Genomic DNA, 14550 nt, shown 5'->3' with positions numbered 1-14550 from the left:
GGAAGAGAGAGAGGAAGAAATGTTCTTGCTAAACATGGCTTGTACAGTGTTAACTAGTTTTTAAAATGAAGCACTTTAGTGATGGAGAACCTGTTTCTCTGTAGTTGCCTTCCAGGATCTGTGTCCATACGGCCACGGGACAGTCCCTAGTCTTCACGACACACGAGAAGGTGAGCTCTGACACATTTTAACCTGGGTGGATTTTCCATTTTATAAATCATGCTAGTTTCAGTATGTCCTATAGTGTATCATATTTAAAGTATGTATGTAATAGTTTGTGAACCATTTATCATATGCATGTATCATATGTGAAATGTCTGTTTTTCTAGTAAAAAGAAAAAATATTTATGTACCATTCATGTTAGATATGTGTTTAGTAGATACAGCTATATTAGCACATCTTTTCTTATGAAGAAGTTCATGGGCAGTTTTATATTTTAGACGTCAATGAGTGTCTTGAGAGCCCAGGCATTTGCTCAAACGGGCAGTGCATCAACACCGATGGCTCTTTCCGTTGTGAGTGTCCAATGGGCTACAACCTGGATTACACTGGAGTCCGGTGTGTGGGTGAGTATTGCCTCTGGTTGATGTACTGTGAATTCCCTATTTTATTCTCCTGTTAGCCCAGGGGCCCCTGGATAGCCTTGGTGGTAGTAGTGGTAAGATTTAGAAAACCAAGATGACCTAATAGTAGAAACTTCACTTTTGCATTTTTCCACACAGATTGACTCGTTAGAAGATTGAGTTTCCCAGTATCTCTGCCTTTAACCAAATACACAAACTCTTAAGGCCTTGAGATATAGTCCAATGATAGATTTGCCTTGCATGCACAAGACCTGGGTTTGATCCTTAAAGGCATGAAAGACTAACAAATAAGAAAAAAAAAAAACACTTCTTTTTAATTGACAAAAGCCTAACTAGGAGAATTGTTCATTTGATGCTATGTCTTTTCCCACATCCTCTTGAAGCAGTGCGCCTTGACCTCTGTACACATAAAGGCTGGTCAAGGCCAAGGGGGAGGCGCTGTGGCGGGAAGGGGGGTTCACTGTGCTTTTTTCACATCCCTGAAATGTATGCGAAACTCTGCACACCTTGCGTTGCCTTGCAGACACTGACGAGTGTTCAATCGGCAATCCCTGTGGGAATGGCACATGCACCAACGTGATTGGAAGTTTTGAATGCAATTGCAATGAAGGCTTTGAGCCGGGGCCCATGATGAACTGCGAAGGCAAGTCATCCCGCCTTGAGATTGCGTTGTCTTCCTTTGATGTATAGAATGTGTTTTAAGAACTTATATCCACCTATAGCCGCTGTGTTATTCTGCTGTTTATACTCCTCACCAGTACATTGTCCTTCGCCTCATCCAGCTCCCTCAGGCGCTACGCATTTGTCTCCTGACAGCAGCCCCAGAGTGGCTCGGAGCTGGCATCTGTTATTTTCTCCTTTCTTTAAGAGTTGGTTACATTTTCATGACTTTTCATTGTATCGGTTAACTTTTAATTTGTGCTCTGAATACTGAGAATGATACATTCTGGGCAGGGTTACACTCCTTTGAGGAATGTTGATGCTTTGATCTTAGAAGATTTGAGTTTTGTAGACCCAAGGGCAGCCTGGATTGGCCTGTGAAGGCTCAGATTTCAGGTCCACCCTTGGAACCGAGAAGCTAGCTTCCTTGAGTTTTGGCCCATACACGCATGGCACAGTCAACAGCTTAGGCTGCAAACGTGGAAAGGAAGAAAGTATAGCGCTTCTCTTTTCTGGCACTCCTTTCCAGAATCTCATTCACTCTTAAGCACCATGGCGGCCTCAAGGTCGTGTCCCCTGGACAGGATATTAAGAAGTTGACATTTAGCTCTCAGACTGCCCCTATTAGGATACTGGTCACCTGCATGTTAGATTTGGAGAAGGGAAGAGGCAGGGAGGGTAGCCAACATAATTAACGTTAGTTCCTGTGGGTTTTTAGCTTGAGTTTTTACCCATCACTAAGACTCCAGGTAGCCTTTGGGGTTCTTCCAGCATATGGCTGTTAACTCACTGGAGGAGGAGTTGCCCAGGTACTATATTTTATATACCAGAAGTGAGAGTTTTATTACCTTCTGCTTCCTATATGGTTTACCAGCAAACACACTGGTGTTTCTTTAAAGAGATGATTGGGGGTGGGGGATACAAGGAAGAGCCTCGCGCTGAGTGCATGCCTACTTCCTTAATCAGATATCAACGAGTGTGCCCAGAACCCACTGCTCTGCGCCTTCCGCTGCATGAACACTTTCGGGTCTTACGAATGCACGTGCCCAGTTGGCTACGCCCTCAGGGAAGACCAAAAGATGTGTAAAGGTGAGAGAAGAGCCTCAGCTTGACTTGCGCCATTGGGATGGATCGCACGTTGACCTTTGTCTTTGTCTGAGCAGTTTTCTCCCAGGGCTTTACAGAAAGAAGCGTGGCAGCTTTGCTGTAGGTTTTCCCACCTAGATAACAGGACGTTTTAAAAGCCTATGGATGGGGCGGCCTGAGCATCCCATCCTGCTGGTGTCGTACTCCTGGACTCTTAACTCAAGCGGAGGTCACCCTTCCCTGACTTACTGTAAGGACCAGTCCTGAGAGTGCTGCACATCTGGATGAGAGCCAGCTGTTCAGGAGACTAGGCCCCTTCCTCTGTCACACTGAAGAATAGCATGATGTGGGTCAGAAGACCAGAAATAATGACTGAAAATAACTAACGTACAGCCCGCTAAACACGATGTGCTGCTGTTACTTTTTTTTTCTCCTTTCGATACATATCTTAATCAATGTCTTCTAGATCTGGATGAATGTGCCGAAGGCCTGCACGACTGTGAATCTCGAGGCATGATGTGTAAGAATCTGATCGGCACCTTCATGTGCATCTGCCCCCCTGGCATGACCCGCAGGCCCGACGGAGAGGGCTGTGTAGGTAAGCCCCAAGGACGGTCTCTGCTTGAGCAATGCTCTTGCTCCAAGCCAGAACTAACACTGCTCCCAGAGGAGCTAAACATAAGCCAGCGCTTTTCCAGGCTGTGCCAAGGCCCTCTCCATCTTCTCGGGGTCCAGGGCGGCACATGGGACTCTGGACTGTGCAGTGGTGGTCCACACAGCTGGGAATTGTGGGCATTTGTTGTTCGTTAGCCTCTGTGAGTCTGAAACATCAGACGCTGAAGTGTAGGAAACATCCGGGAAATACCTCTATTCGTGCAGAAAAATGAAAGCTTTGAGGTTACTGGTCCCACCTTTGTGTCCTCCCGTGAGTGAGAAGAGCAGTTCAGGGGCAGTCCAGCAGGCTTAGCACCTTGTCTGCCATGACTCGACTTGTCTGAGTCTCGGTGCATTCATGGTTAAAGGGGTAGGTGGTGGAGCTATGATTTCATGGCATGTGCCTCGTGCGAGCATGTCCCAACTACCACAGTCATTCCGTGTGTCCTTCTTTCCTAAAGTGCTGTCTGCCACCCGAGCCACCGCAGCCACTGCAGCCACCGCAGCCACCGCAGCCACTGCAGCCACCGCAGCCACTGCAGCCACCACATGAGCTTCCTCCTCCCTAAGACCGGGAGTGTTTAACTTACCAACCTCCACTTCCTAGGGACATGGAGGTATTTTTGGAGAAACAACAATTATTAATACTTTCCTGTTTCTGCAAAAAGAATACCAAAGTAAAGAATAAGGTATCTTCAAAATGAATCTACAGGCTGTTGTCTGCTTCTCAAAGCTACACCAGACAGAGGCTGCAAATGGGCACGGGTGCCTTTAGGGGACAGAAACGTTAGGAGACTGCATTGTGGTGACAGTTATGAGGGCCTGTAATTGACCAAAAACCATTGGATCGTATGCTTACAAATTTTATGGCATGCAAATTGTACCTCAGTAAAGTTCATTTTAAAAATAAAAAAAAGGAAGCTTCTCTAGGGAAAGAAATACAGGACATATAATATTGTGCTATTTGTATTAGCAAAAAATAAATGGACAAAACCACCAAAGTGTACATTATGAATACATGGATAAATCTGTTGTGGAATATTCATGCCAGAAAATACATAGCTGTTAAAATGAGTGTGATAAATGTATGTATATACTGACACAGAAATAACTGTGAACATACGGAGCGAAGCCATATAAGATAACATGTCGTTTTATAGGAAATCTAAAGTGTTATGTTTTCTATGGGTAGCACAAGCAAGCGAATATGTAGGATAAGTTTTAAAAAAGAGAAATCGTGATTCGCAGCAGGAATTACCCACCCCATAAGAGATATTTAGATTAAAGGCTTCTAATCTAGAGTGACTTCATCTAAAAATTTTGATCTTGGACAAAAATTAATTCCTAAATCAGATATATAGTATAAATCTTAAAGATGCAGCGCCCTGCTAAGTTCTGCGTGGATTTAATGTGTTCGCCTCTGTCTGTCACTGCGACAGAATATGTGACATAGAGTATAAGAGAAAGCGGCACTTTGTTCCTAGCTGTAGAGTCTAGTCCATGACAGAGAGAAAACGGTGCTTTGGTTCATAGCTGTAGAGTCTAGTCCGTGACCGAGAGACAATGGTGCTTTGGTTCCTAGCTGTAGAGTCTAGTCCATGACCGAGGGCCCATGCTTTGAACTTAGGTCCAGGAATCACATCACAAGAGGAAAAGTACTCCTCCAGGTCACTGAAAGGCCAAGGAAATGAAGCAGGGGCTGGGTGGGGTCCCATGGTCCCCACAGGGGACAAGTCTGCAGTGACCTTGGCACCCTCTTGTTTTGTCCCCACCTCCCCAACGTTTCACCACCTCCTGCTAGTATCACATGGTGGCGACCCTTTAGTATGTCCGCCCTGAGGGGACATGCAGTGTCCACACTGCAGCGTGCAGTGTCTTGTAACTAACAAACTTTATCTGATGAAAGTTAAGGTTTGTGTTTGCTTGTTTTGTTTTTAAGTCCTACGTTAAGAGATCAGTTACACCCCTGGTCGTTTCAAAATCACTATTCATCCGAGACCTGTCAATTTAGGGGACTAACCTAGGCTCCTCAGTCAAAAGAGAAAGTTCCTCAAATCTAGCCCAGGGCAGAATCCTAACGTAAGGGAGGAAGGAAAGAACCATCCTGGTTACTGCGCTTGAGACACTTTCTCTTTTGTTTTAAATCGGAATGTACGTGCTTAGTCCAATTTTATCTGGCTAGAGTACTCAGAAATATGTTCGGCTTTATTTACATGGAACTTTTTCATTGTTTATAATTAGCAGATGCTCATTATAAAGCCAGTACATTTATCTGTCGGTTTGCTGGGGACAAAGGTAGACAGCAGGAGAAAGCATCTCGTTAGAACTGTTAGAGATGAGCTGGGGAGCTCCGAAAAGGGTTGCTTTCTTCGTCCCTCATTTTCGTTATGGTGTGTGACTGGTGGAGGGTGGGAAGGATGACATCTCCTCTAGTCCAAGTATGGTATATGACCTTGTTGATGGGTAGCATTTTGTATCTGTCCTTTTTATTGTTAAAATACCCAATAAAAGATGTAAGCCCCAAGACCCAGCTTAGTGGCTCAAGCTTGTGACACCAGCACTTGGAACCACGTGTTCAGAGGCAGCCTGGGCTATGGAGTAGGAGTTTTGTCAGATACTCAGTTCTTCATTGCAGCACACTGGTAGTGGGAATGTATGCAAAGCCTCTTTGGACCGCCACAAGAACACGATGGGGGAAAACTTCATTTGATGCAGGCAGTATGATTTCATAATTGGAAATCCCAACAAATAACAAAATATTATAACAAATAAAAGTAGTTGCAGAATTTAGAATGGAAAATAAAGTCATTTGAAAATTGAGAAATGTACATGTGTGACCTTGGGGTCCAAGAAAATTTCTGAAAAAAAAAGTCAATTGTAATAAAAATATAAAACATGGCAAGCTAAGGATGTTATACAGGACATGGGGAGGGGGGACAAAAACTGTAAAATTAACCAGAGATAGAAACTTGATCCTGAGTGCATTATAATCAAAGAATCATTTCTTGAACAAATCACAGATGCCAAAATCTAATAAATGGAAAAAAATATACCAAGATCATTAGATTTGATTAAAAACGGACTCATAAGCGTCTGAGATAGTAATTTAGGAGAAGGCAGTTTATTTTTCAAATGATGGGATAAAGGCACGTCCTTCTCAAGGTTGGGGATTCTAGAAATGTAATGGGAAGAGGTGAGTGCTGGGCTGTCTGGACTTCAAGGAAGACCCAGTCACAACAGACTGTGAAGGGTGCCTTTGGACACTGTGAGGTGTCAGCCACCACACCGGTGTTAAGAGGTAGGCTCTCCTTCCTGGCTTCAGCCAGCCAGCTCAGTTTTCAAGTTTGATTAGAAGATGAGGAGCATGGTGAGTCAGAGACATGGGAGTCTTTTTGTGGAGGCCTGGATGAACTCTGCAGTCTCTGGGATGGCAGATGTGAGAGAGAGCGTGGCACCATGCTGTTTCATTATTGACAGGCTTGTCTAGATGGGAAGATTCTTGGAGTCAAGGCCAAAAGCAGAGGGACAGAGCAGTCACTAGAGAGTGACTTCCTGAACTTTGTGTCTCAGACCGGAACGATCGTCTGACTCAGTACAGTGCCCCAGGGACAGAAAGCATGACAGATTCATTGAAGATGTTCATAAAGAAATATATGAATTGAAACCGTAAATTATGCCTGCTTTCCCTTAGGGACCTGCTAGGCTGCTTTTTCAGCAAATAAAGTTAAACTGCAGAAAACTATTCAAGGCTGAACAATTTACCCAAAATTCAACTCGTGTGTACAGAATAGGGAAAAGACAGGAAGATAAGAAATAAACTCAAGACAATGGGAAAGAGAAAATGATTTAGAAAAATCACTTCAATAATATGTGAGAAACGCTGTTAAATAAAAAACCAAAATGGTTTAAAACTATTGAAATACAGGGGGAAAAGACGATATAACGATAGTCTAGCCAAGCTCAGAGGAAATGCACCTGTCACAGGACTTTAAAATCACTTTGGAAGTCACAGAGTAGAAATGAGGGGGCTGGGGCGATGGCCCGGTTGGTGGAGATGAAGTGCTCGCTGTGCAAGCATCAGGACCATCAGGACCGGAGTCGGACCCGCAGCACCCACACTAGAGGGGTGGGGGCGGGGCTCTCAGGCCTTGCTGACTAACTGGACTAGTCAGGATGGTGAAAGCCAGGTTTAGTGAGAGACCCTGCCTCAAAAACTAGAGTGGGGCACAAAGAGGAAGGAACTCATGGTAACCTCCAGGTGCCAGGTGCACCTGAACACACACAGGTGTGTGTGTGTGTGTGTGTGTGTGTGTGTGTGTGTGTGTGAGTGAACTCATAAAACAGAAATGGCAGAAAACACAAACAAAAATATGGATATAGAATGGACCAATAAAATGATCAAGTGGAAGACAGGTATCCATAGTAAGTTTATAAATAAAATCCCTTTTAAAAAGGAAAGCTAGCCGAGTGTGATAGTGCTCGCCTTCAATCCTAACACTTGGGAAGCAGAGGCAGGTGGATCTCTGTGAGCTCAAATCAAGGCCAGCTTGATCTACAGAGAAAGTTCCAGGAAAAAAAAAAAAGAAAGAAAGAGACCTAAGCAACCTCTACTCTAAGCAAATAAAAAGTTCTGGGGTAGATTTGAGTATTTTGGAGAAATTCTTAGGAAAAAGATGGAAATCTCCATCACAAAGAGCCCAAGTGCCTCATGAAAACCCTTACTTACACAAGAGTCATCCATTAGTTTAATTATATTTATGAAGCATTCGCCATGTTTGTGGTGCTGGCAGCACAGAGTAAACCAGCTCCATCTGAGGACAAATCCCTCACTTTCTCCCTGGCTTGGGAAAAACAGGCTTTGTGAACAAATAAAGAAACAAACGAACCCGGTAATGTCAGATAAGGTTAATTAGCTCTTTAAGGAAAGGAAGGTTTTGTGATTGGGTAGGAGATACTGTAGACTGCTCCGCAGGGTTTACTGGAGTAGTGGGGTCTGTGCCCGAGTGTGGCACAGAGGAAGACCGGAAGGAGGCCAAAGCAGTGCAGACACTGTGGAGACTCTGGCTTGGTGGAGAAAGCCTCAAGGCAAAACGGTTTATTAGTAAGGCTGGGGATGTGCCCTGAACGTGAAGAACCTAGCTGTAAGGCATTGGCTGGCCTGTAACCTTGGGTAAACCGGATTAACTGTGTCTCAGATTCCTCTAGCAATCGTGAGGACACTTACCTCATGGGGATTGTTGTCATGGCTCATTTAGGACAGAGCTAAGCCGATGGTAAAATTTCAATTAAATGCTAACATTGTTATCCGCTAATTGGCGTTTTTTAGAGCACTCTGGCTGCCTTGTTAAGCGGTGCGTTTTAAGGGGGAAGAAGCAGAAGTAGTGACGTCATTTAGGTGGCTATTAAAAATCATCCAGGTTGGGCCCACGGTTGTGTGGACAAATCTAGAATACACGATAAACTAATCAACATGCAGGATTGCTGATGGACGCCTGACAAGAGAAATAAAGGAAAAGAGACGTAAAAGATGAGAAGGATTTTTACTGAAATGGATTGATTGGATACTATGGGAAAGACATTACTTCTGTGTCTGTGGGAAAGACTAGAAAGAGCAAATGTGGTTAGGTGCACAAAGGACTGTGGGCTGTGCTGGGTGTGTCTCATATCCCATTGGTATTATTACACATGCAAACACTCATGAGGCAGAGGTATAAATTGCTGGCATACTTACTGTTGAAATGATCGTGGAGTTGACATGCACACCGGGAAGCAGATCTTAGAGAAGAGAAGCAGCAGCAGCTGAGCTCTGAAAACCCATGGAAATGGAAACAGAGTGACCTCCCTGTGGGATGGTGTGCTGTCTTGAGAATGTGGAGAAGCGGTCATGGGGGAGGAAGTTGGGGAGTCCCTTTTTCGAGGTGTTATGGATTGGAAGAGTAAGATACAGGCAGCAACATGGCGGTTGGATTTGGTGGCCTTCCAGGAAATGTCACTGGAGAGAGACAGAGCAGGCCAGTAAAGCCCAGAATCAGAGGGGCAGAAGTGAGGCAGACAATCATAGGTCCTTCTTATCCTTCTTTCAAGTTTCATCCCTCAAGGAGAACGAGGAGATGTGACAGTAACTGGAGCTGTCATGTGTGACTGAGAAGTGCTCCGTTCTGGTTTGGGTTTGTAAGGTAGATGATGTGGTATTTCCCTCTGTACACTGTGATTTCCATTGGTTAATAAGGGAACTGCTTTGGGCCTGTAGCCAAGCTATAGGGGAACACAGGCAGGGAAAACTAAGCTGAATGCTGGGAGATAGGAGGCAGAGTAAGGAAGAAGCCCTTGGAGCCGCCTCCAAGAAACAGACGCTCTGAAATTTGCTGGTAGACCACAACCTCATGGTGATGCACAGATTAATGGAGATGGGTTAAATTAAGACGTAAGAGTTAGCCAATAAGAAGCTAGAGCTAATGGGCCAAGCAGTTATTTAATTAATATGGCTTCTGTGTGATTATTTCCGTTCTGGGCGGCAGGGACAAACAAGTGGCCTCCTCCTCCAACAGGTAGATGTTACTGGCGAATGTAGACCAGGGTGTGATTTTCCGAGAAGGGAGAACTGTAAGATCTTGGAAGGCAAAACAAAGTGCTGACCCTGGTGGACAACAAAGAGGCCTCATCTTGTGGGAAGGAGAAATAAGCTGAAAGTGAGGGCAGTCCTCGGCAGGACAGTCACAGATACCTCTCAGTACCACGGCTGCGTAGACACAGCAGGGGCTGTTAGTACCATGGCTGCGTAGACACAGCAGGGGCTGTCCTGGCATGGTCCATAGAAGTCCAAATTCCACGCTGCCCAGGCCCATGAATGAAACAAGACCTGTCTGGGGCGTCATTCTCCTTTTGGTGACCCCACTGTGGGTTAGACACAGAGGAGGAAGAGGGAGTAGGCACAGGGAGAGCAGTGGGCATGGAAACGGCAACAGTTGGTGGTCCCGGTGTGCAGAGATTGTCTAAGGGGAGACGGTGGAGGCTGGGAATCAAGGTGTTGCGGGTGGTGTAGCACCATACTAAGACAACCCTCTGAAATCTACAGATGTTAGCAGCCAGCAGCTGTGGAAATTCATCTCCCCCATCCCCTTTTAAATTCTCATTGCCAGTGGCAGTAAAGCAAAGTATCAGTGGTTGACCCTGAGGCACGTCAACTGGTCATTCAAGTGCCAGAGCTTAGGCTAGGCGGAGCATCCATCAGACGCTTTACTGAAGAAATTAAGTCCTATCATTAAATTATAAATACATTAAAGGTGGTGCACACCTTTAATCTCAGCATTGGGGGTGGGAGGAGCAGAAACAGGCAGACAGACATATGAGTTCAAGGTCAGCCTGGTCTACACAGCAAATTCTAGGACAGGCAGGGCTACACAGAGAAACCCTGTCTCAAAACCCCATGTGTGTGTGTGTGTGTGTGTGTGTGTGTGTGTGAGAGAGAGAGAGAGAGAGAGAGAGAGAGAGAGAGAGAGAGAGAGAGAAAGAAATGAGAGAGAAATGAGAGAGAAATGAGAGAGAGATAAGAGAAAAGGTCAGATCTAGGGTGCCAGGCCTGAGCTCTCAGATTGTAGAAACAGCAAACTAGAAAATTCAAACTTCATAATTCAGATCATCATTTTGTAAGTACTTTTGAATTATTCATAACAACAGTGTTTCCCCTAAAACTGACTATCTAGAGGAAGTTTCATCATTGTGAGTTTTAGAACACACTAAAAAACAAAACAAAAATATTCATTACTTCCAAAAAAGAAAACTAGGTTCCATTCCAACGAACAAAAATGCTGGGCAAAAGAAAATAGCCCACTATTTTCACAATGTTCAAAGGAAAATAATCTTGATCTAAAATTTTAAACACAATGGGGTTTAAGAACAATCAAAATAAGGCATTGTCAAACATCTGTTTTGGAATTTATTTCATATCCACAAGCCCTCTCTAAACTAGTTAGCCAGCTCTATAATCTAATCCAAGAGACAATCATAGCATATGTGTAGTAACTTAGCAGTCCAACCAGAATACAATGTACTGGCTATAAACTTTGGAACAGATCCCGCTATTGGGACAGACCTCAGAAGGTTGAGGCAAGAGGATGGCAAATTCAGATCCACCCTAGACGACAGCCAGGTTAAGCCAGTGTGGACAATTTAGGAATATACTTTGTCTCCAAATATAAAGGGGCCTAGAATAGAGCAGTGTAGAACATTTACCTAGCGTGCACAGGGCACCAGATTCAATATATGGTGTGGAAAAGATAAAAAGTTCTCCTTGGCTCTGGTAGGAAATTCATTAAAGGAACATTTTGAAATCATTTAAAGGCTGTTGCTAGAAGAGTGAAAAGAACATGGTAATTTTCAAACCTGGAGTGGAGATGCAAGGAAAACATAAAAAATTAGATGGATTTGATAGTTAAGAGAATGGAGCAACAGCATAGTAAATATGGAATAATTTGAAACATATGAAGTGGCAGGTAAGAATGAAATCATAAGTATGAATGGTTTCAATTGCTAGATGAAAGATGAATGCATTTTTACAATTCTTTTTTAAAAAGTTCGGTTAAACGCTTTTTGTAAGAAGCCTAAATCAAAGGGTGAGTTGATGGCTTGAAAAGAAAGAGATGGGAAAGATATTCAAGGCCAATGCTAATAAAAAAGAATGCAGGAAAAATATGTCAGAAAATTCAGGGCCAAAAAACTAAAATGTGTAAAAGAGAAGGAGGAAGTCACCAAAAGGATGAAGTTGTCATGACGTCCCTTATGTTGAAAACAGCTTTGAGAGATCATCCAATACATTTTACAAAAAGTCATGCAAACCCAGTAAGGATATTGGGAATTTTCATAAATAAGTTTGGGTTTTTGTTTTGTTTTGTTTTGTTTTTACTTATTCATTTATCACCAAGCCAAAGAGCACTACTCCCTGATTTCTCTGTCCTGTTACCTGCCCTCAGAGGCCGCAGTTGGCCCTGGGGGTTCACTCAACAAGCTTTCATCCCTGGTTAGCACCATCTCTAGATGCCATCTCTCTACCTGCAGACGTTAGTCCGTCTCCACGGCATTCTTCCTCCGCTGGTGGGGCATCTTGGGGAAAGGCTGTCCTCACCATTGCGGTTCTACAAGAACTCCTTTCCTCTTCTACAGGGGCAGGAACTGCCTGGGTGGATGAGGCATGCTGGGTGCCATAGTCATAGGCCTCAGTCATTTGGATTTGGAATGTGACCTATCCTATCTTATTGGTATTTTGTCAAGGAGCTTTCAATGAGATGTAACCACTGGACAAAAGTTAGGAAACTGTGGCTTTACAAGCTGCTCATTGCTCATATTGGTTTTCTTTTTTTTTTTTTCTGTGAAGATGAAAATGAATGCAGGACCAAGCCAGGCATCTGTGAAAATGGGCGTTGTATTAACATCATTGGGAGCTACCGATGTGAGTGCAATGAAGGCTTCCAGTCAAGTTCCTCGGGCACTGAATGCCTTGGTAAGCGGATCTATGACTATTTTCCTTGGTCAGCAGAACATGTTTATGATGTAATCAGAGAACAGCTCCACGCATGTATTCTTGTCCATTGGCCCTCATAAGCACAGTACTCTACAGTACTCTACATGCCTCTCCCCGTAGATATGCATCTGTTAAGATGATATATTTGTATGCCTCTGCCATGCATGCATATGTAATGTAAATAACAACCTGAAATGGTCTTTCCAAAATTAAGATTAATGAAGCTCTGTGGAAAATGTGACTTTAGAAAGACTCACACGAGGAAATGACTTAATTCCCAAAGAAAATATTTGCAGTGTGAGGTAAGCTCTGCCCTCACATTATCAATGCAAAGCAAGCACCACATTGCAAAAGTGCAGCAGAGATTAATTTTTATATTGCCGTCCAGAGAAAATGTTTTCAGAAATATTTTCTCATGGAAAACCTAGACCTCATGGGCACGACATCACACTAAGCCAAGGCTGAAATATGTGCAATGCCATAACCATTCGCAGTTAACGAGGGAAGCTGGAAAAGGAGGGCGTGGTCAAGCTTGTAGGAACCAGATAAGGAAGAGTGATCAACTGGCTAGGGGCTTGATGGGGCCAAACGTCAGAGGGGCAGCAACAGGCTACATCCAACCCTAGGGAGGTTTTTGTACCTAAGACAATGTATTTTAGTTCCTGTTGTCTCCGTTCTAGACATTCACTGCTAATAAGTCTTTGAGGAAACAGTAAAGATACTCTACAAAGAATACTGTTTTCTGTTCAGACGACAGTTTCACTGGCACACTTGGCTTATGAAGCCATACTGAAGAAGAAACCCTTTTACTTATATTACTATACTATCTATAATGTACTGAGTCCTTTTGCTGTAGAAAACACCAGAAAATAGTGGAATAAGCGCCACGCTCATAACATAGTCTTGAATATATTTTACAATCCCGACCTGTCATTACTTTTAGATAAAGAAAATATATGTGATGTTCTTTCGTTGAACTGAAAAGAGTACATGTTGTAGAACTTTTGCCAAGTTTGATCATCTTTTTTAGTATAAGCACCACAGGGGTGCAATGTCAACACAACTTTATAATCACCAAGTGTAGACTATTGGCGCAAGATGAATACTCTCAGGGTTGAAGGTTGTGACTGAGAAGAGGATGATCGTCCACTGAAAACCAGGCTGTCAGCTCTTGACCTTGACTCGTGTCTTGCTTGTGTTCCTTCCAGACAACCGGCAGGGCCTGTGCTTCGCGGAAGTCCTGCAGACAATGTGTCAAATGGCCTCCAGTAGCCGCAATCTGGTCACAAAGTCAGAATGCTGCTGTGACGGTGGACGAGGCTGGGGCCACCAGTGTGAGCTGTGCCCGCTTCCTGGAACCGCCCAGTACAAAAAGATTTGTCCTCATGGCCCGGGATACGCCACTGATGGGAGAGGTAGCGTGATGAGGGACTTGGGGCACTGTATCAGACCGGTGAATTTTATACACCCACATTAGTTTAAAAGAAGTGTGCAAAAATGATCTTCATTATGAAACCTACTGGTATGGAAGGATCCAGAAAATAGGATGAATCCCTGCCTACAGTCAGGAGGCCAACCTTTCTTTCAACAAGGCAAAGGTTGTTAGGAGGTTACCAGCCGCCATGACCTTTGGGATTGGAGAAGTTTGTGCCATGTTCTTTAGGACATCATTTACTTTTAGCTTAGTTCTGTGCTTCCCTCTCCTCATCTGGCAAGTGAGGGCGATAAAGTCTCCCATATATTTGGTGTAGGAAGAGATCTCTTAAATTCTGTGCAGTGTGGCCTGGGGCAATAGCTCCATTGGGTGAAGTGCTTGTCTTGCAAGCATGAAGACATGAATTAGATTCCCAGCACCTACGTTTTGAAAGGCCAGGAGTGGAAGGGAGGTGAAAACAGACTCACTGGACAGGCGGCCTGGCCTACTCAGGGAGTTCCACTGGCTTCCACACACATACCTGTACACAGGTGCTTACATATCTATACACACACCTGCACACAAGTGCTTACATATCTATACACACACACCTGTACACAGGTGCTTACATATC

General features: G+C 44.0%; 1 protein-coding gene across 1 annotated transcript in view; it reads left to right on the top strand.

Moving 5' to 3' along the window:
• Positions 1 to 14550, top strand: part of Fbn2 (fibrillin 2) — a 202491-nt gene that overhangs the window by 169645 nt on the left and 18296 nt on the right. The window contains exons 51-57 of the mRNA XM_005356130.2: positions 105 to 170; positions 442 to 567; positions 1109 to 1228; positions 2212 to 2334; positions 2798 to 2929; positions 12356 to 12481; positions 13711 to 13917. Coding sequence (XP_005356187.1) covers positions 105 to 170; positions 442 to 567; positions 1109 to 1228; positions 2212 to 2334; positions 2798 to 2929; positions 12356 to 12481; positions 13711 to 13917 — 900 coding nt within the window. The remainder of the gene's footprint in view (positions 1 to 104; positions 171 to 441; positions 568 to 1108; positions 1229 to 2211; positions 2335 to 2797; positions 2930 to 12355; positions 12482 to 13710; positions 13918 to 14550) is intronic.

Source organism: Microtus ochrogaster, chromosome 18 (assembly GCF_000317375.1).
Source record: "Microtus ochrogaster isolate Prairie Vole_2 chromosome 18, MicOch1.0, whole genome shotgun sequence".
Taxonomy (NCBI): Eukaryota; Metazoa; Chordata; class Mammalia; order Rodentia; family Cricetidae; genus Microtus; species Microtus ochrogaster.
The sequence above is the reverse complement of the archived record's forward strand: the minus strand, read 5'-3'. Positions and strand labels throughout refer to the sequence as shown.